Here is a 20,423-nt window from a genome sequence, read left to right on the forward strand (position 1 = left end):
CCAAGCAAGTATTGTATGCGGTGAATAAATATGCCGTATGTGTGTTTTTTTATTGTGCGGGTCGGTAATTGTCTGAAAGTGCAGGGTCCGAGTTTGCTGTTTCAGGCGCCGTGACGCGTGGATCCGTACGTGTTGGCTGTCTGAAATGGCAGCTGAAACGCGATATGGGACTTGATGGCCAAAGATGGCCAGTGGAGATGCTGTCGAGTTTTTTCACGAAACTGAAAACATTGATGTGCAGCTTCACTTGCTGATTGCAGGGACTTGAAAATATCTTTGTGGACGAAAATGCGACGCGACGCGCCGATCGGCCCCACGTGAAAAATAAATAGAAAATGTCGATGTGTTGTTAATTCACAAATTTCTGTAATTATGTCTTCCGCTCCAAAACTGTTCAGAGTCATTGGAGGCGCCCAGAACTACGACTGGGGAAAACTCGGCTCCACGTCTGCGGTCGCGCGGTTCGCCAAGCTCAACGACCCGGAAAACGTCTCCATAGAAGAGGAAAAACCCTATGCTGAGCTCTGGATGGGCACCCATCCATCTGTTCCTACCGTTTCTGCTCAGGACAGGACTCCGTTGAGAGATCTTGTGCGTGCTGCGCCAGAAGAGATGCTTGGTCAGGATATCATCGACAAATTTGGCTCCAAAGAGGGCATTCCTTTCCTGTTTAAGGTGCTTTCGATTCGCAAGGTGCTCTCCATCCAGGCCCATCCAGACAAGGCCTTGGCAAGACAGCTGCACGCGTCCGACCCAAAACACTACCCAGACGATAACCACAAGCCGGAAATGGCTGTTGCGATCACTGATTTCGAGGCGTTCTGTGGTTTCAAGCCGCTTGCAGAGATAGATGCCCTGCTGCAAAAAATCCCAGAATTTAGAGAGCTTGTTGGCGATGACGTTGTTGCCGAGTTCCATTCCGGAATCGACTCCTCCGACGTTGCTGGGAAAAAGAAGCTGCTCCAAAAAGTGTTCAGCCGCGTCATGAACAGTCCAGAGTCCAAGTTCGAGCCTCTCGCGGCCAGACTTGTGGAAAGAACCAAGTCGGACCCGCAGCTTTTCGGCGAGACACTTGCCGATCTCATACAGCGTCTGGACGCTCAGTTCCCTAACGATATTGGCCTCTTCTGCGGGTGTCTGCTGCTCAACCACTGCATTCTGAAGTCGGGTGAGGCCATGTTCCTCGAAGCCAAGGACCCACATGCCTACATCTCCGGCGATATCATGGAGTGCATGGCTGCTTCCGATAACGTGATCCGTGCCGGGTTCACACCAAAGTTCAAGGACGTGGAAGTTCTTGTTGACTGTCTAACTTATTCGTTCAATCCTGTTGAGGAGCAGAAACTGAAGCCAGCTCCGTTCCCAAGAGGAACCGGTGTTGCCGAACTGAAGCTGTACGACCCGCCTATTGATGAGTTCAGCGTCTTACAGACCACGTTCACGAGCGCTGGAGCCGAGAAGTTCGAAGGTCTGGACGGCCCTTCGCTGCTGATTGTCACGGAAGGTAAGGGAAAAATCAAGCTGCAAGGCTCCGACGAGGCTCTGGACGCCTCGACGGGAAACATTTTCTTTGTGGCTCCGAAGGCCGCGATCGAGCTTGTTTCCGAGTCCAAGGACACTTTCACCTCGTACCGTGCTTTCTGCGAGGCCTAATTAACATGCAATTATTTATATAATTAATAGATGATATAATTCACACCAGCACGCTGCGGCGCTGCACAAACTGTTGCAGGTTGCGCTCTTCGATTTGATCCTGCAAATCGTCGCCATTCAGCCACTCGCTGATGTCTTCAAAGATGCGTGTGCTGATTTCTAGGTCTAGGCTGCGCTCCTCGGCGCGCAGTCTTGCTTCCAATTCCTCGCACGCCTCCACAAGAACCGCGATTTTGCGCCGCATCTGGCGCTTCTTGAACTCGACGATCGGCCGCAGCTGCTGCAGTCTCGTGAGTCTACGGATTTCCAGCACTGCAAGTCGTGGAAATCGGTCCATCATTAAAACGCTAGATATGCCTGCGTCGGTGAGTCGCCAGCAGCTGTTCAGACTGAGTCTTTCGAGCTGATGGCCCTTCTGGTACGCTAGAGACCACAGAATGGCGTCCGACACGCCGCAGCCAGCGACGCCCAGGGTTTTCAGGTTGCAGTTGGCGACAATGTGCGAAATCGACGCGTCGGTCACGAGGATGCCCTTGGTGTGCCGGCCGCAGTTGAGGGTCTCTATTTTCGGGCAGTGTGTTCCAATCGCGTATAGCCCGGCGTCCGTGATGTGCTCACACGCCCGCAGATCCAAATGGACCAGGTTCGGCATCAACGGCGCGATCTGCTGCAGATAAACGTCGTCGACTACTTTGGAGCCCGGGAGCACCAGCTTTTTCAGCTTCGCGGTGTAGAGGTGTAGCGATGGGAGCAGCTTGGGACAGATGTAGAACTCCAGCCATTCGAGGTTGACTGGGTTGATGTGCAGATTGGCCAGATCGCGTTGTTGTGTAGACTTGAGTTTGTGCAGAACAAATGATTTGGGCGCGGCGATGCGCGGCGGAGAGTAGTTCATTAGTTTGAAGTCCGAGTCGAAATACAGGTTCTCCTGCAGGACTTCGAGAGTCAGCGAATGCCAGAGCTTGTTGACAAGCAGACAGTTGTGCAGATTGCCCGTTGGTGGGGCCGTGCTGGATGTGGAAAGGGTCCGTTGCCAGACTTTCTCGCCCTGCTCGCCGTGGATGAGTTTGGCGTGGTTCAGCGACATGGGCGGTTTCCGGACCGGGGCATGCTCGGTTGGCACTCTTTCTCTATCGTCGTGGCCAACATAATGCAAAATTAAGTTGACAATCTCCGGGATTTCGAAGATCGGATGTGCGTCGTTGTCTATCGAGAGTTTTTCCACGGTCTCCAGCAACCGAGGCGAAACTGGACTGGTATTTGTGCTGTGGAATGGAGAGAAAAACCTCGTCTTGAGCCTGGTGGGGTGTCGCGGGCTGGTCTTGCGAGACATTATCAGCTGTCTTGCCGAGGAAGATAGCGAGCCGAGAGAACTCAAGGAGGTGGAAGAGGTGCAGGAAGTCATGCTGGCGCCGCTAGAGTAGTCGCACGGGGTGTGGATGCGGAACGAGAGGCTGCTGGCTCTTTTCAGCGGCCGATGGTCGACCAGGGACGAGCGTCTCTCTCTGGCCCTGGTCTCATGCAGAGGCGAGGACTCTGGGGTCGTGTCTGGGTATTGCTGGGCCAGATCCCACATGAGGATTTACACGCACTGGGCTAAGCAAAAACACAGGCTATATATGACATGGGTCAAATGGCTGGGAGGAGAGAAAGGACCAAAAATGGACGGCTGCTAAGGAGTAGAAATGAGCCGCACAGCCGCAGACCAGCCACTTGGGACACATTCACCTCCTGGCGAGACAATGAGCTGGAACAATATCGGGGGACAAAAACTGGCTGGGCCAACCCTGGAAAGCGACACGTCGGGCACTCACAGCCATTTGGGTTGGCTGGCAGGTGGATGCGTTGAGCACAGGCCAGAACCCCGAAAAACCGTCGAGCCGGGTAAGTCTGGCTTGGCTGGCTTTTTTTTCGGTATCGGCTTAGCTAAGCAAGAGGCAAATAAATGCCAACAAGCAACAAAAGATATACAAACATTTTTGTTGTTTAAGGGTTTAAAAGCGTCCGAATATACCGATGAACAACGAATACGACTACCTTTTCAAGCTGCTGCTTATCGGCGACTCCGGCGTGGGCAAGTCCTGTCTTCTGCTGCGGTTTGCAGAAGATACGTACACCCAGGACTACATATCGACCATCGGAGTGGATTTCAAGATCCGGACCATCGAGCTAGACGGCAAGACCATCAAGTTGCAAATCTGGGACACCGCGGGCCAAGAGAGATTCAGAACCATCACTTCATCGTACTACAGAGGAGCGCACGGTATTATCATTGTGTACGACGTGACGGACCAGGAGTCGTTCAACAACGTGAACCAGTGGCTGCAGGAGATTGACCGATACGCCACCAGCGGCGTCATGAAGCTGCTGGTCGGCAACAAGTGCGATCTGACCGACAAGAAGGTAGTTGACTACGCCGTCGCTAAAGAGTTTGCCGACAGCAGAGGTATTAAGTTCCTGGAGACTTCAGCATCGCAGAGCACTAATGTCGAGCAGGCGTTCATTGTGATGTCCAAGCAGATCAAGTCGCAGATGGCCAACTCGCAACCGGCCTCGAACACCGCAGGCAAGCCCAGTGTCAACCTCAGCGGCACCTCTGTGATCAACCAACAGGGCGGATGTTGTTAACGGGGTTCGCTTCCAAGATGTAGCTACGATTCATAATACAGGTGCCAGCACGAAGGAGAGCCTACACAAGCTAAAGCGGCTGGCTAAAGTCGGGTAATATGTAGTGATAAATAAATTATTTGAATTTATTTACCTCTGTTATGGCTGGAGCTTCTGACAAAAAGCAGGCCGCGGCCAACTCGTCTATCTTGAAGCAGCTGCACCTGGCCTCGGTTGTGGTGAACATGGTGGCTTTACTGGCGCTTTTTCTTTTGCACAGGCCCGCAGCGAAAAAGTACTATTTTATATTCAGTCTCCCAGGCTTGGGGTGTCAATATGTGCTCGAAAAGGTGGGCAGGCCCAAATACCACATCAATCCGCAGGGCTACAGCGTTTTATCTTCTGCTGGACAGGATCTACAACAACAGGGTCTGACAGAGTACATGATCGACATTGTTTATTTGACATTGATAATTGACGTTTTGATGATACTTTTCGGTTCCAACAAGGCCTGGCTGCTTCTGCTGGCTGTGCCTGCCTACGCTGGATACAAATTGAAGGGTTTCATTTCGCCGTTCTTTGCTCGCAGACAGAAAGAGGAGCAAATAGAAACAGAGCCCGTGAAAAGCAAGCGGCAGCAAAAGCTGGAAAACAGGAAGAACAAGGTTAGATACAGGTGAGAGGAAAACGTGTAAGGGTGGGTCCCAAACCAGTTCAGCAATATAGCTGTTTATATTACATCTTATTTAGCGGAAGCCAGGTAATACTGCAACTGTAGCCAATGCAATGCTCGCGATCACACGCAGTGCAGATGAGATTCGGTTCTGGTGTACGGATGTGATATATTATTTTTCCGGACATCACGTTAGGAGCCCGCAAAGCCCCTTCCGGTGGTCGCGAATATTCCAATCAGCAGGCTCCAGCAGATCGCCTCCATCTTGTTGAGTTGTCCTCTCAGTTTTTATAAAAGTTTTTATTTTACCTTGTTTTGTAAATTAGATCTTTCAATTGGTTGGAATCATCTTAATTGAGTTATAGCAAAATGGACGGAGGTAAGTACTGAGGAAATTCGGTTCCGGGCCCGATTGAGACCAGTGGCAAAGGAGCGGGCAATTCTCAAAATTGTTTGGAGGTCAAATGCCGAAGCGCGGAGCCTTGCAGCCCAGACAGTGAGTTTGGCGTTGTGGTAGCTCGCGTGGGAGTAGGCGGCAGACAGAGCGGTAGGTAGTGGCACGTTAAGGCAGTTTTGGTGGCAATAATTGTCTTTGTCAATGCAACACAATTCGCCTCAGTCCGAAAAAAAACAACCAGACGTGTTTGGTTGCCCTTACTCGACCGATCCAGCCGCAAAGTGGAGATTGGGACCCAGAAACCGACGGTTTACATGTTTCTAACACCCCTATAGAAGACGTTGCTGCTGTAAGTACTAAGCGGTCCATATACGAGGGCTGAAAATTTCAGCCCGAGTTGGGCACCGCATATGCAAACCCATTACTAACAATTTAGTTGGTCATTGATAACGGATCCGGTATGTGCAAAGCCGGCTTTGCCGGTGACGACGCTCCAAGAGCCGTGTTTCCTTCGATTGTCGGAAGACCTAGACACCAAGGTATCATGGTCGGTATGGGTCAAAAGGACTCCTACGTTGGAGACGAGGCCCAATCCAAGAGAGGTATCTTGACTCTGAGATACCCAATTGAGCACGGTATCGTCACCAACTGGGACGACATGGAGAAGATCTGGCACCACACTTTCTACAACGAGTTGAGAGTTGCGCCAGAAGAGCACCCAGTCTTGCTGACTGAGGCTCCAATGAACCCTAAGTCCAACAGAGAAAAGATGACCCAGATTTTGTTCGAGACCTTCAACGTGCCAGCATTCTACGTTTCGATCCAGGCTGTGCTGTCGTTGTACTCCTCTGGTAGAACGACCGGTATTGTCTTGGACTCTGGTGACGGTGTTACCCACGTTGTTCCAATCTATGCTGGTTTCTCTCTCCCACACGCCATTTTGAGAATCGACTTGGCCGGTAGAGACTTGACTGACTACTTGATGAAGATTCTTTCTGAGAGAGGTTACACGTTCTCCACCACTGCCGAAAGAGAAATTGTCAGAGACATCAAGGAGAAGCTCTGTTACGTGGCTCTTGACTTCGACCAAGAGCTGCAGACTTCTTCCCAGTCTTCTGCTATCGAGAAGTCCTACGAGTTGCCTGATGGACAGGTGATCACCATCGGTAATGAGAGATTCAGAGCTCCAGAAGTTCTGTTCCACCCAGGTCCACTTGGACTGGAAGCCGCTGGTATTGACCAAACCACCTACAACTCCATCATCAAGTGTGATGTCGACGTTAGAAAGGAGCTGTACGGTAACATTGTCATGTCTGGTGGTACTACCATGTTCCCAGGTATTGCTGAGAGAATGCAAAAGGAGATTACTGCCTTGGCACCATCTTCGATGAAGGTCAAGATCATCGCTCCACCAGAGAGAAAGTACTCTGTTTGGATCGGTGGTTCCATCTTGGCCTCCTTGTCCACTTTCCAACAGATGTGGATTTCCAAGCAAGAATACGACGAGTCCGGACCATCCATTGTCCACCACAAGTGTTTCTGATTCTGTCGGGTCTATTCTTGCGCCTGTTTTTGTATAAGGAGTGCTGCTTCTCCACTTAGTATAGAATCAAAAAAGATTTGATCTGTCTTCTCTTACACCTTTCCTTGTGCGTCGATCGTCCGTAGTTTCTCCAGAAAAAACTTTTTAGGCGACTCGCTTATCTGGTGCTCTCATTGTTTTTTTCAGCCAAAGCCTCATCACAACATCTTTTACGATTTCCACTAATTGACCATGTCAGACAAGGTTGCCGTCGCTTCTCCTTGGCAGATCGCCTACCGACAGACGTTTCAGCTTGCCAGAACGCCTCAGTTCTACTGGTTTCTGTCCCATCTCGCCTCTCTCACGTGTCTTATCCTGCACACTGTGGCGGCCACTTTTCGGGGCCCCCATTCGCCAGCTGCTCTCAAATACTACAATTACTCCATCTCCTCCACCATTGTCACCTACCTGATTGTGGTGCGGCAGACCTACCGCGCTAGGCCGGTCTCGCTGATTTTCTCCCAGCCCTTGACCCTGCTGAAAGACGACAACGTCCAGTATCTGCTGCTGGCGTTGGTGTTCCGGGTATTTTCCGCGCGCAGCGGAAACTCCTCCACGCTATATCCGTTTGCTGTGTTTGCGTTTTTCCACTGCTTGAGCTACGTGAACACTAACGTGATTGGCTTTGTGCCTGTCCTCACCAAAGACCAAAAAGCCCGCTACAAGGCCACAATCGGCCACTTTCTGAAGACGTACAATGAGCAGTCGCTTCTCGTCGCAGCACACATGGAGGTGCTGCTTGTCACGGCGTACGTGCTCCCGGTGGTGAAGATGGTGATTTTCTTGCAACTGCTGCGTCCAGCGTACTTTGTGCGAAATCTGCAGACGCTGGTGCTGCTGGCCGTCGTGCTGGTGTTCAACAAGCTCAGATTCGACCAGTCGAAGTACACGCGGGCTTTGGTGACGCAGTACGATGCGCGCATCGTCCAGACGCTCTCGTTGCCGGTGGTCCCGCCTGCGTTGAGAAACACGGTGTTTGCCCTGCGTCAGACACTCATCCACTATCTGGCCAAGATCCAGTTGCCGAGAAAGTGAGACCAGAGAGCAACCAAACGGGACCGCACTACGTAGTCTGTGTACATTACACCTCGCACCAACACCCTCAGGCCGTAAAGTCGAAACAGATTTAATTCTCTTGTCTCCATGGTATCGTATCTCAACATCCCCTCGAACGAGGATCCCAGCACGTACGTGTCGTTCCCGCCGTGCACACATCTGTCGCAGGTGCTGGCGTCGGCCGACGGCGAGGCCGTGCTGAAAACATACAACACCGCCATGAAAATCTGCCTCTTGGCAATGCCTATCCACGAGGACAGATCGTATCTTGCCCAGGACGGCACCAAGGTCCAGCATGAGGAGCTTGTCCGGCTGCGGTCGCGGATCGTTCGCTGTGCAAGCTGCCAGGCTGTGTCCAACGTTTTCATGTGTTTGGAATGCTCGTTTGTCGGGTGCTATAGACACCGCCATGCGAGCGAGCACGCCAGCGCCCACAACCACGCATTTGGCATCAATCCGCACTCTGGCGACCTCATTTGCTGGCCATGCCAGAGTTTTGTGAGCGATCCGTCGCTCGAGCGCATCAGGATTAATCAGATCATCCACTCGAAAAAGGTTGCAAACTTCCCCGGGATGCCCATCTTCCAGCACGAGCATGACGCGGAAAAACAGCGGCAGATCGTCTCTGCGTCGCGTGCGCCGTGTTTCCGCGCCTCCACGGGGCTCAAGGGCTTTGTCAACATGGGATCTACCTGTTTCATGAGCTCTGTTCTACAAACACTAATCCACAACCCGTTCATCAGAGATTATTTCCTGGCTGGAAGCCACAATGACTGCAATAAGATGGGCGCAGAGTGTCTCTCGTGCTCTGTGGCAGACATTTTCCAAGACTTTTATTCGTCGCCCAGTGCTGCCGGCTACGGCCCCGTGTCGCTGCTCACGGCCGCTTGGAAGGTGAAACGGTCGCTGGCCGGGTACTCCGAGCAGGACGCACACGAGTTCTGGCAATTTCTGCTCCACCAGCTGCATAAGAACGACACCAAGAAATCCAAATCGTATAAAGAACACACCCCGGTCCCGGGCGACCACCAGTCCCCGGCGCTCGGCTCGTGCAACTGCATTATCCACCGCACTTTTGCCGGCGAATTACAGTCCTCCATCAGGTGCAAGGACTGCCGGAACACAACCGTCACCGTCGACCCAATGCTCGATCTGTCGCTAGAGATCCAGGAAAAGCACACTGACGGCTCCAAGACCGCCATTCCGAGTCTGGAAGCCTGTTTGGATGTCTTCACCAAACCAGAGCAGCTGGACGCCACCTACAGCTGCTCCTCGTGCCAGAAACAGACAAAAGTCACCAAACAGCTCAAAATAAAGAAACTGCCGCGCACACTCGGCATCCAGCTCAAACGGTTCGAACATCTCGCAACCTCCACCAAGATAGACACACATGTGCAAATCCCGCTTTTCCTCAACATGTCCGACTACGTGCTGGCCAGCAGCGAGCCGCATTACGGCCAGAACCTGTACGAATTGTTTGCCGTGGTGTGCCACATCGGGTCTGCCAGCACGGGCCACTACATCTGCATGGTGAAGGCGCGCACGGGGGCGTGGTTCATGTTCAACGACGCTACGGTGACCAAGGTGTCTCAACAGGACGTTCTCAACTCGCGTGCTTATCTGCTCTATTACATAGTCCACGAAATGGCCTAGTCGAAAAAGTCATCGTCGTCATCGTCGGATAAGTTTGAGCCTCGCAGTGACTTCTTGACAAACCGCGTCTGGCGCGACTCTTCCAAATCTTCATCCAGCCTGTTGATCGAGAGCCGGGAATCTGTTTCAGCCACGGCGCCCGTGCTGCACAGCCACGATTCCAGATCAGCAAGTTTTGTCTGGTTGCCGCCGAGCTGGGCGAGCGTGACGGCCTGTTTGACAACGTCGCCCTTGTGGTAGACAAGAAGCGTCGGACAGTTGGCCTCGGGGTAGTTTTCGACCGCGCGATCAGCAGGAATGTCGACAAACTTCACATCGGGCAGCCGGGGCGCGAGCTGGGCAAGCAAGCTGGCCAGCAGCCGGGACTGCAGCGCGCTCTGGAGCGACATGTGGACCACGACAAAGCAGTCCTGCGACGCATCGGTCACCTGTTGCTTGTACTCTGGCTTTGTGATCGGGTACACCGTGCCGTACTTGGCACGGGCCGCAAGCCTGTTCATCTCGGCGATGCGTTTCTGTTTGTACTGTTGGAGAAACTCCTCGTCCTCCTCATCCTCCAGCTCATCGAGCTCGTCGAGCGTTTTGTTCTCGAGCCTGTTCTCGTGCTGTTTCTGCACGGCCTCTGCCAGGGCCTCCTCGAGCTGTTCCGTGGGGTCCTTCTCTTTTTCGGGGATGATGCCGTGGGCGCGCAGAATGTCATTCCATTCGGTATCCTCGTTGGGATCCACCTGCATTTGTATTTTCGGGTCTATTGGCCTGTTCATCGTCTGTGTGTCCACCGCCAGGAATTTGGCAAATTGAAAAAAAAATAGTAAAAGAAAATTTAAGTTCATACTGTTGTAATGTCGATTTTGCTGCGAAAAGGATTTGCGGACGAGTCTCTGGAGCGAGTCCTGGAGGACCTGCTAGTGAGGTTTGTTATAAACTGTCCGCCAGAAGACTTGTCATCAATTGAGAGGGTGTTCTTCCAAATAGAGGAGGCACACTGGTTCTACCAGGACTTTGCCAGAGTCGTCAACGAATTGCTACCGCCGATGAAGATGAAACAGTTTACGGCCAAAATAATAGCGCAGTGTCCTGTTGTGTGGCGCTGGGGCGACTCGCAGGACGCCCTGGCGCAGTTCGGCAAGTACAAGTCGTCGATTCCCGTTCGTGGGTGTGCTGTGCTCAACCAGAAGCTGGACAAGGTTCTGCTGGTGAAAGGTGTCGAGTCGTCGTCGTGGGGGTTCCCAAGAGGCAAGATCTCGAAGGACGAGACCGATTTGGACTGTGCATTGCGCGAGCTGGAAGAGGAAACTGGATTTGACGGCAGAGAGTATATTGACGAAGACGAGTACATCGAGCGCACCATTCAGGGCAAAAACTACAAAATATACATTTTGGCGGGCGTGCCGGAAAGCACCAAGTTTGAGCCGCGTGTTCGCAACGAAATCAGCGCGATCGCGTGGAAAGATATCAAGTCGTTGTCGAAACAGGGCAAGAATAATTTATTCCTGGTGAGCTCGATGATGAAACAGTTGCAGAACTTCATCAACAAGAAGAAATACCAGCAGACAGAGGAGGAACTCAAAAAACAGGCCACGATCCAGCTCAAGAAGATTCTGGGTGTTGGCCAGCCGCAGGAAAAGTCCGACCCTGGAAGAGACCTCCTCAACATGTTGCAGCAGGTTTCTGCAGGAAAACAGCCTCCAAACGTACAGCCACCTTCCATGCCGATGCCGGGCCACCATATGCCGCTGCCTATGCCTCTGGCTCCGTTCCCTATGCCATTCCCTATGCCGTTTATGATGGCTCCACATATGCTTCCGCGGTTCCCCTTCCCGCCTCCACCTGCCATGTCTGTGCCGCGTAGCGACCAGAAAAACGAGCTATTTGCGCCTCCACCTTCGTCACTCGACAAGCCACACATGGTGCTGGCAAACAGACGGTCTGGAGAGAGTAATAGCAAGGAGTTGCTTAGCATTCTCAAACGTCCTGAGAAAAAGGAGGAGACAGAGGAAGCGCAGAAGCCGCGCGGGAACTTTTTGCAAAATCTCTTTGACAAGTACAAGGGTGAAGAGCCTGTGCAGGTTCCACGTAAGGTGACGATTTTGAAGCGGCCAAAGGAGCAGAAGGAGCAGACGGAGCAGAAGGAGCAGGAGAGCTCAGAGAAGCCGGGAGCCAGTTTGCTGAGCCTGCTGCAGCAGAAACCAAGTCCCGCAACGAATGGCAGCTCGGAGCTGCTGAACATCCTGAAGAAGCCAGAGCCGTCGTCGGAGCCAAAGACGGCCTCGCAAGGGTCAAAGGAGCTCCTAGGCTTGTTGACAAAGAAGGAGGAGCCGCAGCCAAAGGACGATTCGAAACAGCTGCTGGACCTGTTAAAACCGAAGCCGGCAAACCAGAATGGCGCAAACGGCGCAAATGGCTCGGCAGAGCTGCTGGACATGCTGAAAAAGCCTGCCCAGCCTGAGCAGACGGCACAGGCCTCTACTGCCCCCTCTGCATCGGTTCTGCTGGGAATATTAAACAGAAAAGAAGAGCCACGCGACCCCAGCAAAGGACTTTTGGACGCCATAGTGCCACCCACACAGTCCGGCTCTTCTGGATCGCAGGAGCTGCTGAGCCTGCTCAAACCGGCCAGCTCGTCTGCGCCAACGTCCGCTCCGGAGTCTTACAATGAGGCACAGAAGCCATCGCAGGAAGCCGACGAGTACGAGGACTTTGAGGACTTTGAGGACCTAAACGAGGGATACGAGAACGTGCGCTCGTCCAACCACTTTAAGACGTATGTGAGTGACGAGGATGAGATATATTTGTGAGTGCACAGCCTGAAGAAAATGTTAAATTTTCATGAAACGCGACTCGAAACGGCAGCCTAAGAAAGAGGCCGGCCACGGGCCGCCGGCTCCAGGCAAGCCGCCTGTCTTTGCGCCCGACACACACGGCCGGCGATACTGGCTGGTCAAGAGCGAGCCAATGCCCCGTGTGGACGCCAAAACGGGCGAGACAGTCAAGTTTTCGATCGCCGACCTGGCCAACGTTGAGAGCGAGCCGTGGGACGGCGTGCGAAACTGGGAGGCGCGCAACTATCTCATCCAGATGGCCAAGGACGACATTTGTCTATTCTACCACTCTAATTGCAAAAACCCAGGGATTGTCGGACTCTGCAGAGTGGCCGAGACAGCCAAGCCGGACGAGTCGCAGTTCGACCCAAACTCGCCCTACTACGATCCCAAAGCGACACGGGACCAGCCCCGGTGGTGGTGTCCCGCCGTGACGTTTGTGTGCTTACTCAACAGGAAGCTAAGTCTTCTGGAGCTGCGTGAGACCAAAGGCCTCGAGGACATGTATCTGCTGAAACGCGGCCGTCTGAGCGTGACTCCTGTGAGCGAAAAGCATTTCTGGCGTCTCATGGAGTTGCAGCAGGGCGACGTCGGCGATGACGCAGAGATGGACTGCGAAACCAAAGGTCTGCGTCGCTACGAGAGAAAATTGGTCATATAGACGTGTGCGATAAATTAATTCCAATTAACCCGGCCATCCAGACTCGTTCTTTCGTACAGGTCGAGCTCAATCAGGCCCGAAAGCTCTGTTTTCAGTGCCTCGAGCTGTTTTGTGCCGCGAGCAACGCTATCCAAGTCGTTCAGCCGCGCCACATTCACCAGACACCGCACCTGGTATTTAGGATCTAGAAGCTCCTGCTGCTCTTTCCAGTGGTACACCCTGAACACCTCGATGATGACATCGTTGTAGAAAAATCGCACACCGCGCACCCAGTACTCTGTCTCGGGCATGTACCCGAGCTCGTCCATGTAGCCCAGAATGTCGTCGGCTTGCACAATGGTGGTCTCGTACAGGTTTTGTACCAGGACAGACCGTTTTCCCGCGGCAGGAATGTCGGCGATTTGCAGCGTCCATATGCAATTATTCCAGCGCGGGCTCTGGAGGTCGGACATGAGCTCGCGGTCCTCTGCGCCGCCCTTTCTAGTCATGCGGATGCGGTACGACTCGATCTGGTTAATTTTGCCGGCTTTCTGCTCGGGCCTAAATGGGAACTTAGGCCGCAGAACCACCGTGTGCTGCTCCATTGGCTGTGGCCGCATCCCGGTGAGAGATTCCAGAGTGATCAGCAGCACGTCTGCCGAGCGAGTCGCCGAATACAGAGACAGCTGCTGGACCATGTGCTTTTTTTTATTTTTATTTATTTAATTAAATTGAATAAATCTATTTTTCTGTACGAATTTTCTCATTCACCACATGTACATAACTTTTTCATGAAATTGTAGCCTTTCGTGGCTTGTCAATTACAACACAGGGGTCCTGATCTTGGCTCTCACAGCCTTGACCTGGGTGTAGCTTTCGAAGGCCTCTGTGCCCATCTCTCTGCCTATACCACTCTGCTTGTAGCCACCAAATGGCACGGCGGCGTGGAAGTCGTTGTAGGTGTTGATCCACACAGAACCAGCCTCAAGTCTATCGGAGACGTAGATGGCCTTGTTGATGTCCTCGGTGTGCACACCAGAGCCCAGACCGAACTCGGAGTCGTTGGCCTTCTCAATGACTTCGTCGATGCTCTTGAACGGCAGAACAACGGCCACCGGACCGAAGATCTCCTCCTGGGTCAGCTGGCTGTCCTGCGGAACGTCGTAGAACACGGTAGGCTCGACAAAGTAGCCCTTGGAGCCGATTCTGTTGCCTCCGGTAAGCAGCTTGAGGCTCGTCTTCTTTCCGATCTCAATGTACTTGAGCACCTCCTCGAACTGGTCTGGGGTGGACTGTGCGCCTTGGAAAACACCCTCTTCGAAGGCATTGCCAACCTTGAGCTTCTCAACCGCAGCCTTGAACTTTTGCAGGAAACTGTTGTACCATTCTGGGTTGGTGGCCTGGATGTAAATTCTGGAGCCGGCACAGCAAACCTCTCCGCCGTTGAAGAAAATACCCGTGATGAGGTTTTGGATGGTCTCCTCGATGTTACAGTCCTCAAAGACGATATTTGGCGATTTTCCGCCGAGCTCGAGAGTGACTTTTTTGATCGTTTTAGCGGCCTCGGCCATGACACCTTGGCCGACAGAAGTAGAGCCGGTGAAGGCGACTTTTTTCACTAGAGGGTGGTGCAAGATGGCGTTACCGCAGCCTCTGCCGCTGCCAGGGATGACGTTGACAACACCGGCCGGGAATCCGGCCTCTTTGACCAACTTGCAGACATACAGGTTGGACAATGGAGTGGCGCTAGCTGGCTTGAGCACGACAACGTTACCTGTGGCTAAAGCCGGGCCGATTTTCCACGCAAACATCATGAGCGGGAAGTTCCACGGGGTAATGGCGCCGCACACCCCGAGTGGTTCCCTTTTTGTGTAGCTCATATGGGTGAGCCCCGTGTCGACGAGACGGCCGTCCTTCTTGTCGCAGAAGCCGGCGCAGTATCTGAGGGTGCTGATAACAATGCCGAGGTCGAACGTGGAGCACAAGAGCGACTTTCCGTTGTCGAGCGACTCGATCTGGCTCAGCAGCTCTCTGTCGCGCTCGATGAGATCTGCGAGCTTGTTGAGCAGCTTGGCTCTCTCCGATCCCTCGGTCAATTTCCACTGCTTGAACGCCTTGTATGCGGCCTGCACGGCAACGTCGACGTCCTCGGCCTCAGCCATCTGGACGTCGCACAAATGCTCCTCGTTCAGCGGAGAGCTGACTTTAAAAGTTTTACCGGACTTAGCAGCGACGAACTCGTTGTTGATGAACAGGCCGGTAGGCTGCTCGTACGATTTGTTGATGATAGGAAAAGTTAGCTTTTGAACGTGGGCCATTGCGTGTAAACGTCGGACGAAAGATAACGCTCTCATGGTGGAACTGGTGTGGTTATATACGAAAAACGCCGTTCGTCCAGAAATTTTAGGAGATGCGTATTCGTCGTGTACTGTTGTCGGATTGCGGGGCGCATTACTAATTATGTCGCCGAACAACCAATAAGGTCCTCTCTTCTCCGGGACTAGGCGTCCAGAGCCAGGCCGGATGAGGGAATGCTGCAATCTGCGCCCCGGGTGAAGCAGGAGCAAGCTGCACCCCGCGGTGGGGTGCAGACCTCCTCGGACTTCACCCCTTCCTTCCCTTTACGTCACCGAGTATTCTATTGCACCTACGTACTTGTCCGTGTCCGCACCGGCAAACAAACCTGAATTATGATTCGCCCGAATTTTAGTTCACCGCAGCATCTCGTCCACGTTCTCGTCGCCCCGGTACTGGTGGTATTGCAGCTGCTGGTGCTGCTGCAGCAGCGCAATGTCGTACAGCTGTTCCTGGCCCTGCTGGCTGCTCGCGTCGGTCTGTGCGGCGCGCGTCGCCAGCTCGACGATCTCGTTCGTGTCCAGCGGCTCCTGCTTCAGCAGCTTGCTCAGCTCGTTCACGTCGCTCTCCTTGGGCTGCAACTCGTGGTACTTCCGTCTGCCCTGCACGTCGCCCAGCTGGAACTGCAGCTCCTCAGACCCGTCCTTCTTCCAGTTCAGCGGCGCATGATGCTTGTGGTTGTAGCTCAGCTGCACCACGCCGGTCACAAGGTCGTAGTTGAGCGTGATCTTGGAGTCGCACTCCTCCGTTTTCAGCTTGTTCACCACCTGCCGCTTGTTTTCGCTCCGACTCTTCCGCTGCCGGTACTTGTCCTGCGAGCAGATGTACATCCACGTGATTTTCTTGCTCTTGTTCGGGTTTGGGTCTGCCAGGTTCGGCTTGTGATGGTCGCGGATTGCAAACTTGAACCCCGTCAGCATCTGTAGCGGCGCAATGTAGTGGTTTACCACCAGCTCCGACATCTCCTTGACAATCTCCTCGGTCAGCTCTTCTCGACGGTACCGCGGGAACAGCTCTTTGTCGGTGTAATTTCTGTAGTTGTGCTGATACAGGTCGATTTGCGTATTGAGAGACACCTTGTGCTGGTACTGGGCCCAGTCATCGGACAGGTTCGGCAGCTTAGACAGCGACCGCACTTTTTTCTCCTTCACCTTGCGCTTGTTGCGGCAATTTACACACGTCTGGTACCGAACAAGCATCTCGGGGTCCTCGTTCAGCCGTTTGACCCGGCACCGCGAGCATTTTTTCACCATGTCGGGCGAGCTCGACGTGCGGGCCCGTTTCTGGCTGCCGCCGCCGCCGTCGGCCCGTGTGTCGGCCTCAAGCTGGTTTTCTGGGATGTAAGGGTAATACTGCTGGCCATAGTACTGCTGCGAGAAGACAGAGGGCAATTGGTGGTGTTGAAGCGAGCGCAGCTGGTCGTCGACGTCGGCCAGAGTTATTGGGTGGCCCTGCTGCTGGGACTCGTTGGCGAGGGAGGCGATGCGCGCGTCGGTCTGTGTGGACATATTTCCCCAGATCTTATCAGCCTGAAAAGGATAATCTGACAATTAAGAAAGTGCAAAAAATTGCTTGGTGCTGTAAACAAATGGCATAAAGTGCGTGCGAGTTATGCGAAAAATTATTTATTCAAAAAATGGCAAAGTCAGACTACGAGAGCGACGAGCTGCTGGACAGCGAGGAGGATTACGAGCTCGAGAGCGAGGACGAATACGAGGAATACGGCCAGGAGGACGACGAGGAAGAGGTGATCCCGAAACGGCGTGGGCGCCCGCTGATTGAGGAGGCCGTGGTCCAGGAGGTGGGCAAGCGGCGACGGGCCGCGCCGCGCACGTACAGGGAGCCGACCGAGGACGAATTGCCGTATTCTGAGGATCTGGACGATTCGGCTGACGGGTCGAGTCCCTCCACGGACCTTGCGCGGATGACAGAGCGGCAGCGGGCGAAATATATGGAGGCGGCCGAGGAGGACAGCGAGCGCCAGGGCAGCAGCGAGCTGCTGGAGCTGACCAACGAGCGCAGCAAGAAAAACAGTTTACAGAGGAGGAGCTGCAGCTGCGGCGGCTCGAGAACGCACGCAAGCGCAAGAACTTCACGATGAAACGGCTGGAGATGGAGAAACAGGACACATTAAATAAGTTATTGCTCAAGCGGGCCGACAAGGTGCGCAATCTCAAGAACCTGGAGGGCAAGGAGTACGGCGACGAGGAGCCGGCACCGGCAGAGGTGCCGCGGCGGCCTGTACTTGTGCACCCTGCGCTGTCGCGCTGGGACTGCAAGCTTCAAGAGGGCAAAGTGTTGAGCACGTATTCGTATAATGGATACCGATAGAGGGCATAACCCACCAGTAGTTGCTTCCCCCCACAGACACAGTGTGGGTGCGTCAAAAAAATAAAACACAAATCGGGCTGTGGAATTTTCTTATGGCTCGCCAGATTCTCGCCACCTGTGGAGCGACCGTGTGTTTCGACCGGCTCATCCAGTACGTCCTGGACAAAAGGTTTTTTGCGCTCATACTACGGCTGGGCTACGATCGGCTGGTGGTGCAATACGGCAAAACCGCCGCCGGCAGAGAATTGGTGGAGAAACTGACGTCCGAGTATACCGTGCACGACAACGTGTTCACGGTGAATAGGCTCGAGGTACAATTGCTGGCGTTCGACCCGGACATTGTGAAAAAGTATACCGCGCAGAGCGATCTGGTGATTTCTCACGGGGGCACCGGGTCCGTGCTGGACACGTTACGATGCAACAAAAAACTTGTCGTGCTGATCAATACGGAGCTCGCAGACAACCACCAGCTCGAGATTGCCGAGGCGTTTGAGCAGGAGGGAGTGCTGGAGTACGTGCGTGGGGGGTTTTCTGAATTTTTGGAGGTTGTGGAAAGGGTCAATTGCCGAGAATTCGAGCCCCTGGCCATCCCCGAGGGCAAGGTTGTGGAAAGAATAATCTGGAGCTAACGGAACGGTGCTCAGCTCCGGAAGACCCGTGCAACGTGTAGTCCGTGGAGTACCGTGTGGTACCTGTTGATATATAAATCGGATTACTGTTTATTTAGGGCTCGATTCGTGGAGATCGCCGTTGCCGGACCGAGATACGAGGGGGCTGGTTTGCGAGGTTGCGCGCGAATAAAGTTTAGCCAGCCTTTGATCCCGCCATCAGAAAAAGCACCAAAACACATAGCCAAATGTGGTATTTTTCCCAATTTAGTATTTATTAAATTTAATTTATCCAAAAATGGGCTAATTTAGACGAAAAAGGCATAGAAACAAATCCGGTTATCCCAGAGTGGGAAATAGCCACCATGGCTTGGTAAACAAATCAAGCCACGACGCACCGCGTCCGGTGTTGGCTTGCGCCTAGATTGATCTCTGGTCAGCATTGGCTGTCTCTGCTCACAAGATTTCTCCCGACAATCCTGGAGGTGAGCACCAGTAAAATATTCTCTTGCCGAGAGTCTCCCGAATCCAGTTTGATTGCGGGCACATGACGCGCAAAATCTGATTTCTATGCCGAAGCGAGGCTTTTCTTGGAAAATTGGTCGTGCGCCGCTGGCGTCGGAATCACTAAAAATTTACTAGAATTATGTGCATGATGATCTATCTCTATTTTTAGCTCTTCGGGGCACTATAAATTCTAATGAATTCCTCTACCCGAAGCCCAGCTTTCAAACATGAAATTCTCTGCTGCCATCTTCGCTGCCGGCGCCATCGCTGCTTACGTTCCATCTGAACCATGGTCCACCTTGACCCCTTCTGCCACCCTCAAGAGTGCAACCACTGATTACACCAAGACCTTCGGTATTGCTATCAACAAGGTTACCACTTCTTCCGCTTCAAAGGCCAAGAGAGACGTCGTTACCCAGATCGGTGACGGCCAAATCCAAGCTACCACTGCTACCGCAACCACTGCTGCTGTTGTGTCTCAAATCGGTGACGGCCAGATCCAAGCCACCACCGCCACACCTAAAACCACCGCTAAGACCACTTCGAAAACCACCGCCGCCGTGGTTACCCAAATTGGGGACGGCCAGATCCAAGCCACCACCGCCACTCCTAAGACCACCTCGAAAACTACCGCCGCCGTGGTTACCCAGATCGGTGACGGCCAGATTCAAGCTACCACTGCCACCCCTAAAACTGCTGCCGTCGTGACCCAGATCGGTGACGGCCAAATTCAGGCTACTACCGCTACTTCCAAGGCCGCTAAGACTACCGGAAATGTTGTTTCACAGATCGGTGATGGCCAGATCCAAGCCACTACCGCTACGTCCGCCCACAAGAGCGTCGTTTCACAAATCGGTGACGGCCAGATTCAGGCTACCACCGCCACCTCCTCCGTGGCTTCCCAGATCACCGACGGCCAGGTCCAGGCCTCCAGCACTGCTGCTGCTAGTGGCTCGTCCTCGTCCATCCCAACCTCCTGCAAGAGCAACGAGGCCCTTGCCATGGTCCTGAAGGGCGGTATCTTGACCGACGCCAAGGGAAGAATCGGATCGATCGTTGCTAACAGACAATTCCAATTCGACGGCCCTCCACCACAAGCAGGTGCTATCTACGCTGCTGGTTGGGCTATCTCCCCAGAAGGTTACCTTGCCATCGGTAACTCCACCACTTTCTACCAATGCTTGTCGGGCAACTTCTACAACCTGTACGACCAGTCCATTGGCGGCCAGTGTGAGCCTGTTCACCTCAACATTGTTGACTTGGTCTCGTGCTAAATTCGTTGACCAGTTTTACTTCCTTTTGGTTCTCTCGTCCTATTTTTCGGCATAGCATATAATGTATCCATACTAACTAATGATACTACAAAATTCCTAGGCATTTGAATAAATATCGAAATATAAAAAAAATACTTGTCTCTCTCACTCTCTTTTTTTGTTTTACCCGGCCCGGCTGTAATATCAGGAATTTACGGCAAAAAGACAAATCATCAACAACCCTTGTTTCTTCACCCATTGCTAGCAATTCTTCAAACTTGATAGG

The 20,423-nt window shown here is 53.2% G+C and overlaps 16 protein-coding genes across 16 annotated transcripts; 11 read left to right on the top strand and 5 right to left on the bottom strand.

The window, feature by feature from the left end:
- Positions 1 to 372: 372 nt before the first annotated feature.
- On the top strand, positions 373 to 1,653 carry HPODL_00814 (Mannose-6-phosphate isomerase; the record flags this gene model as incomplete). The annotated part of the gene is made up of 1 exon (XM_014080779.1): positions 373 to 1,653. One exon carries the CDS (start codon positions 373 to 375, stop codon positions 1,651 to 1,653), a length of 1,281 nt encoding a protein of 426 aa, XP_013936254.1.
- A 40-nt stretch (positions 1,654 to 1,693) lies between these two features.
- HPODL_00815 (Antagonist of mitotic exit network protein 1) lies at positions 1,694 to 3,229 on the bottom strand (the record flags this gene model as incomplete). Its single annotated transcript, XM_014080780.1, has 1 exon — positions 1,694 to 3,229. The coding sequence occupies one exon, from the start codon at positions 3,227 to 3,229 to the stop codon at positions 1,694 to 1,696; it is 1,536 nt and encodes a 511-aa protein (XP_013936255.1).
- Positions 3,230 to 3,669: 440 nt separating this feature from the next.
- On the top strand, positions 3,670 to 4,281 carry HPODL_00816 (Ras-related protein ORAB-1; the record flags this gene model as incomplete). Its single annotated transcript, XM_014080781.1, has 1 exon — positions 3,670 to 4,281. The coding sequence occupies one exon, from the start codon at positions 3,670 to 3,672 to the stop codon at positions 4,279 to 4,281; it is 612 nt and encodes a 203-aa protein (XP_013936256.1).
- Positions 4,282 to 4,421: 140 nt separating this feature from the next.
- On the top strand, positions 4,422 to 4,940 carry HPODL_00817 (membrane protein; the record flags this gene model as incomplete). The annotated part of the gene is made up of 1 exon (XM_014080782.1): positions 4,422 to 4,940. One exon carries the CDS (start codon positions 4,422 to 4,424, stop codon positions 4,938 to 4,940), a length of 519 nt encoding a protein of 172 aa, XP_013936257.1.
- A 362-nt stretch (positions 4,941 to 5,302) lies between these two features.
- HPODL_00818 (actin) lies at positions 5,303 to 6,873 on the top strand (the record flags this gene model as incomplete). Its single annotated transcript, XM_014080783.1, has 3 exons — positions 5,303 to 5,312; positions 5,666 to 5,679; positions 5,767 to 6,873. The coding sequence occupies 3 exons, from the start codon at positions 5,303 to 5,305 to the stop codon at positions 6,871 to 6,873; spliced, it is 1,131 nt and encodes a 376-aa protein (XP_013936258.1).
- A 231-nt stretch (positions 6,874 to 7,104) lies between these two features.
- Positions 7,105 to 7,947, top strand: HPODL_05170 (putative membrane protein; the record flags this gene model as incomplete). Its single annotated transcript, XM_014080784.1, has 1 exon — positions 7,105 to 7,947. The coding sequence occupies one exon, from the start codon at positions 7,105 to 7,107 to the stop codon at positions 7,945 to 7,947; it is 843 nt and encodes a 280-aa protein (XP_013936259.1).
- Positions 7,948 to 8,055: 108 nt separating this feature from the next.
- On the top strand, positions 8,056 to 9,621 carry HPODL_00819 (Ubiquitin-specific protease; the record flags this gene model as incomplete). The annotated part of the gene is made up of 1 exon (XM_014080785.1): positions 8,056 to 9,621. The coding sequence occupies one exon, from the start codon at positions 8,056 to 8,058 to the stop codon at positions 9,619 to 9,621; it is 1,566 nt and encodes a 521-aa protein (XP_013936260.1).
- Positions 9,618 to 10,355, bottom strand: HPODL_00820 (phosducin-like protein; the record flags this gene model as incomplete). Its single annotated transcript, XM_014080786.1, has 1 exon — positions 9,618 to 10,355. One exon carries the CDS (start codon positions 10,353 to 10,355, stop codon positions 9,618 to 9,620), a length of 738 nt encoding a protein of 245 aa, XP_013936261.1.
- A 108-nt stretch (positions 10,356 to 10,463) lies between these two features.
- On the top strand, positions 10,464 to 12,419 carry HPODL_00821 (mRNA-decapping enzyme subunit 2; the record flags this gene model as incomplete). The annotated part of the gene is made up of 1 exon (XM_014080787.1): positions 10,464 to 12,419. One exon carries the CDS (start codon positions 10,464 to 10,466, stop codon positions 12,417 to 12,419), a length of 1,956 nt encoding a protein of 651 aa, XP_013936262.1.
- A 31-nt stretch (positions 12,420 to 12,450) lies between these two features.
- HPODL_00822 (Thymocyte nuclear protein 1) lies at positions 12,451 to 13,104 on the top strand (the record flags this gene model as incomplete). The annotated part of the gene is made up of 1 exon (XM_014080788.1): positions 12,451 to 13,104. One exon carries the CDS (start codon positions 12,451 to 12,453, stop codon positions 13,102 to 13,104), a length of 654 nt encoding a protein of 217 aa, XP_013936263.1.
- A 14-nt stretch (positions 13,105 to 13,118) lies between these two features.
- Positions 13,119 to 13,781, bottom strand: HPODL_00823 (Mediator of RNA polymerase II transcription subunit 18; the record flags this gene model as incomplete). The annotated part of the gene is made up of 1 exon (XM_014080789.1): positions 13,119 to 13,781. One exon carries the CDS (start codon positions 13,779 to 13,781, stop codon positions 13,119 to 13,121), a length of 663 nt encoding a protein of 220 aa, XP_013936264.1.
- A 123-nt stretch (positions 13,782 to 13,904) lies between these two features.
- On the bottom strand, positions 13,905 to 15,401 carry HPODL_00824 (Potassium-activated aldehyde dehydrogenase, mitochondrial; the record flags this gene model as incomplete). Its single annotated transcript, XM_014080790.1, has 1 exon — positions 13,905 to 15,401. One exon carries the CDS (start codon positions 15,399 to 15,401, stop codon positions 13,905 to 13,907), a length of 1,497 nt encoding a protein of 498 aa, XP_013936265.1.
- A 393-nt stretch (positions 15,402 to 15,794) lies between these two features.
- Positions 15,795 to 16,946, bottom strand: HPODL_00825 (uncharacterized protein; the record flags this gene model as incomplete). Its single annotated transcript, XM_014080791.1, has 1 exon — positions 15,795 to 16,946. One exon carries the CDS (start codon positions 16,944 to 16,946, stop codon positions 15,795 to 15,797), a length of 1,152 nt encoding a protein of 383 aa, XP_013936266.1.
- A 128-nt stretch (positions 16,947 to 17,074) lies between these two features.
- HPODL_00826 (uncharacterized protein) lies at positions 17,075 to 17,769 on the top strand (the record flags this gene model as incomplete). The annotated part of the gene is made up of 2 exons (XM_014080792.1): positions 17,075 to 17,339; positions 17,456 to 17,769. The coding sequence occupies 2 exons, from the start codon at positions 17,075 to 17,077 to the stop codon at positions 17,767 to 17,769; spliced, it is 579 nt and encodes a 192-aa protein (XP_013936267.1).
- A 92-nt stretch (positions 17,770 to 17,861) lies between these two features.
- HPODL_00827 (beta-1,4-N-acetylglucosaminyltransferase) lies at positions 17,862 to 18,398 on the top strand (the record flags this gene model as incomplete). Its single annotated transcript, XM_014080793.1, has 1 exon — positions 17,862 to 18,398. One exon carries the CDS (start codon positions 17,862 to 17,864, stop codon positions 18,396 to 18,398), a length of 537 nt encoding a protein of 178 aa, XP_013936268.1.
- A 713-nt stretch (positions 18,399 to 19,111) lies between these two features.
- Positions 19,112 to 20,158, top strand: HPODL_00828 (heat shock glycoprotein; the record flags this gene model as incomplete). The annotated part of the gene is made up of 1 exon (XM_014080794.1): positions 19,112 to 20,158. One exon carries the CDS (start codon positions 19,112 to 19,114, stop codon positions 20,156 to 20,158), a length of 1,047 nt encoding a protein of 348 aa, XP_013936269.1.
- Between the last annotated feature and the right edge of the window lie 265 nt (positions 20,159 to 20,423).

The sequence above is a fragment of the Ogataea parapolymorpha genome, chromosome III (assembly GCF_000187245.1).
Source record: "Ogataea parapolymorpha DL-1 chromosome III, whole genome shotgun sequence".
Classification (NCBI taxonomy): Eukaryota; Fungi; Ascomycota; class Pichiomycetes; order Pichiales; family Pichiaceae; genus Ogataea; species Ogataea parapolymorpha.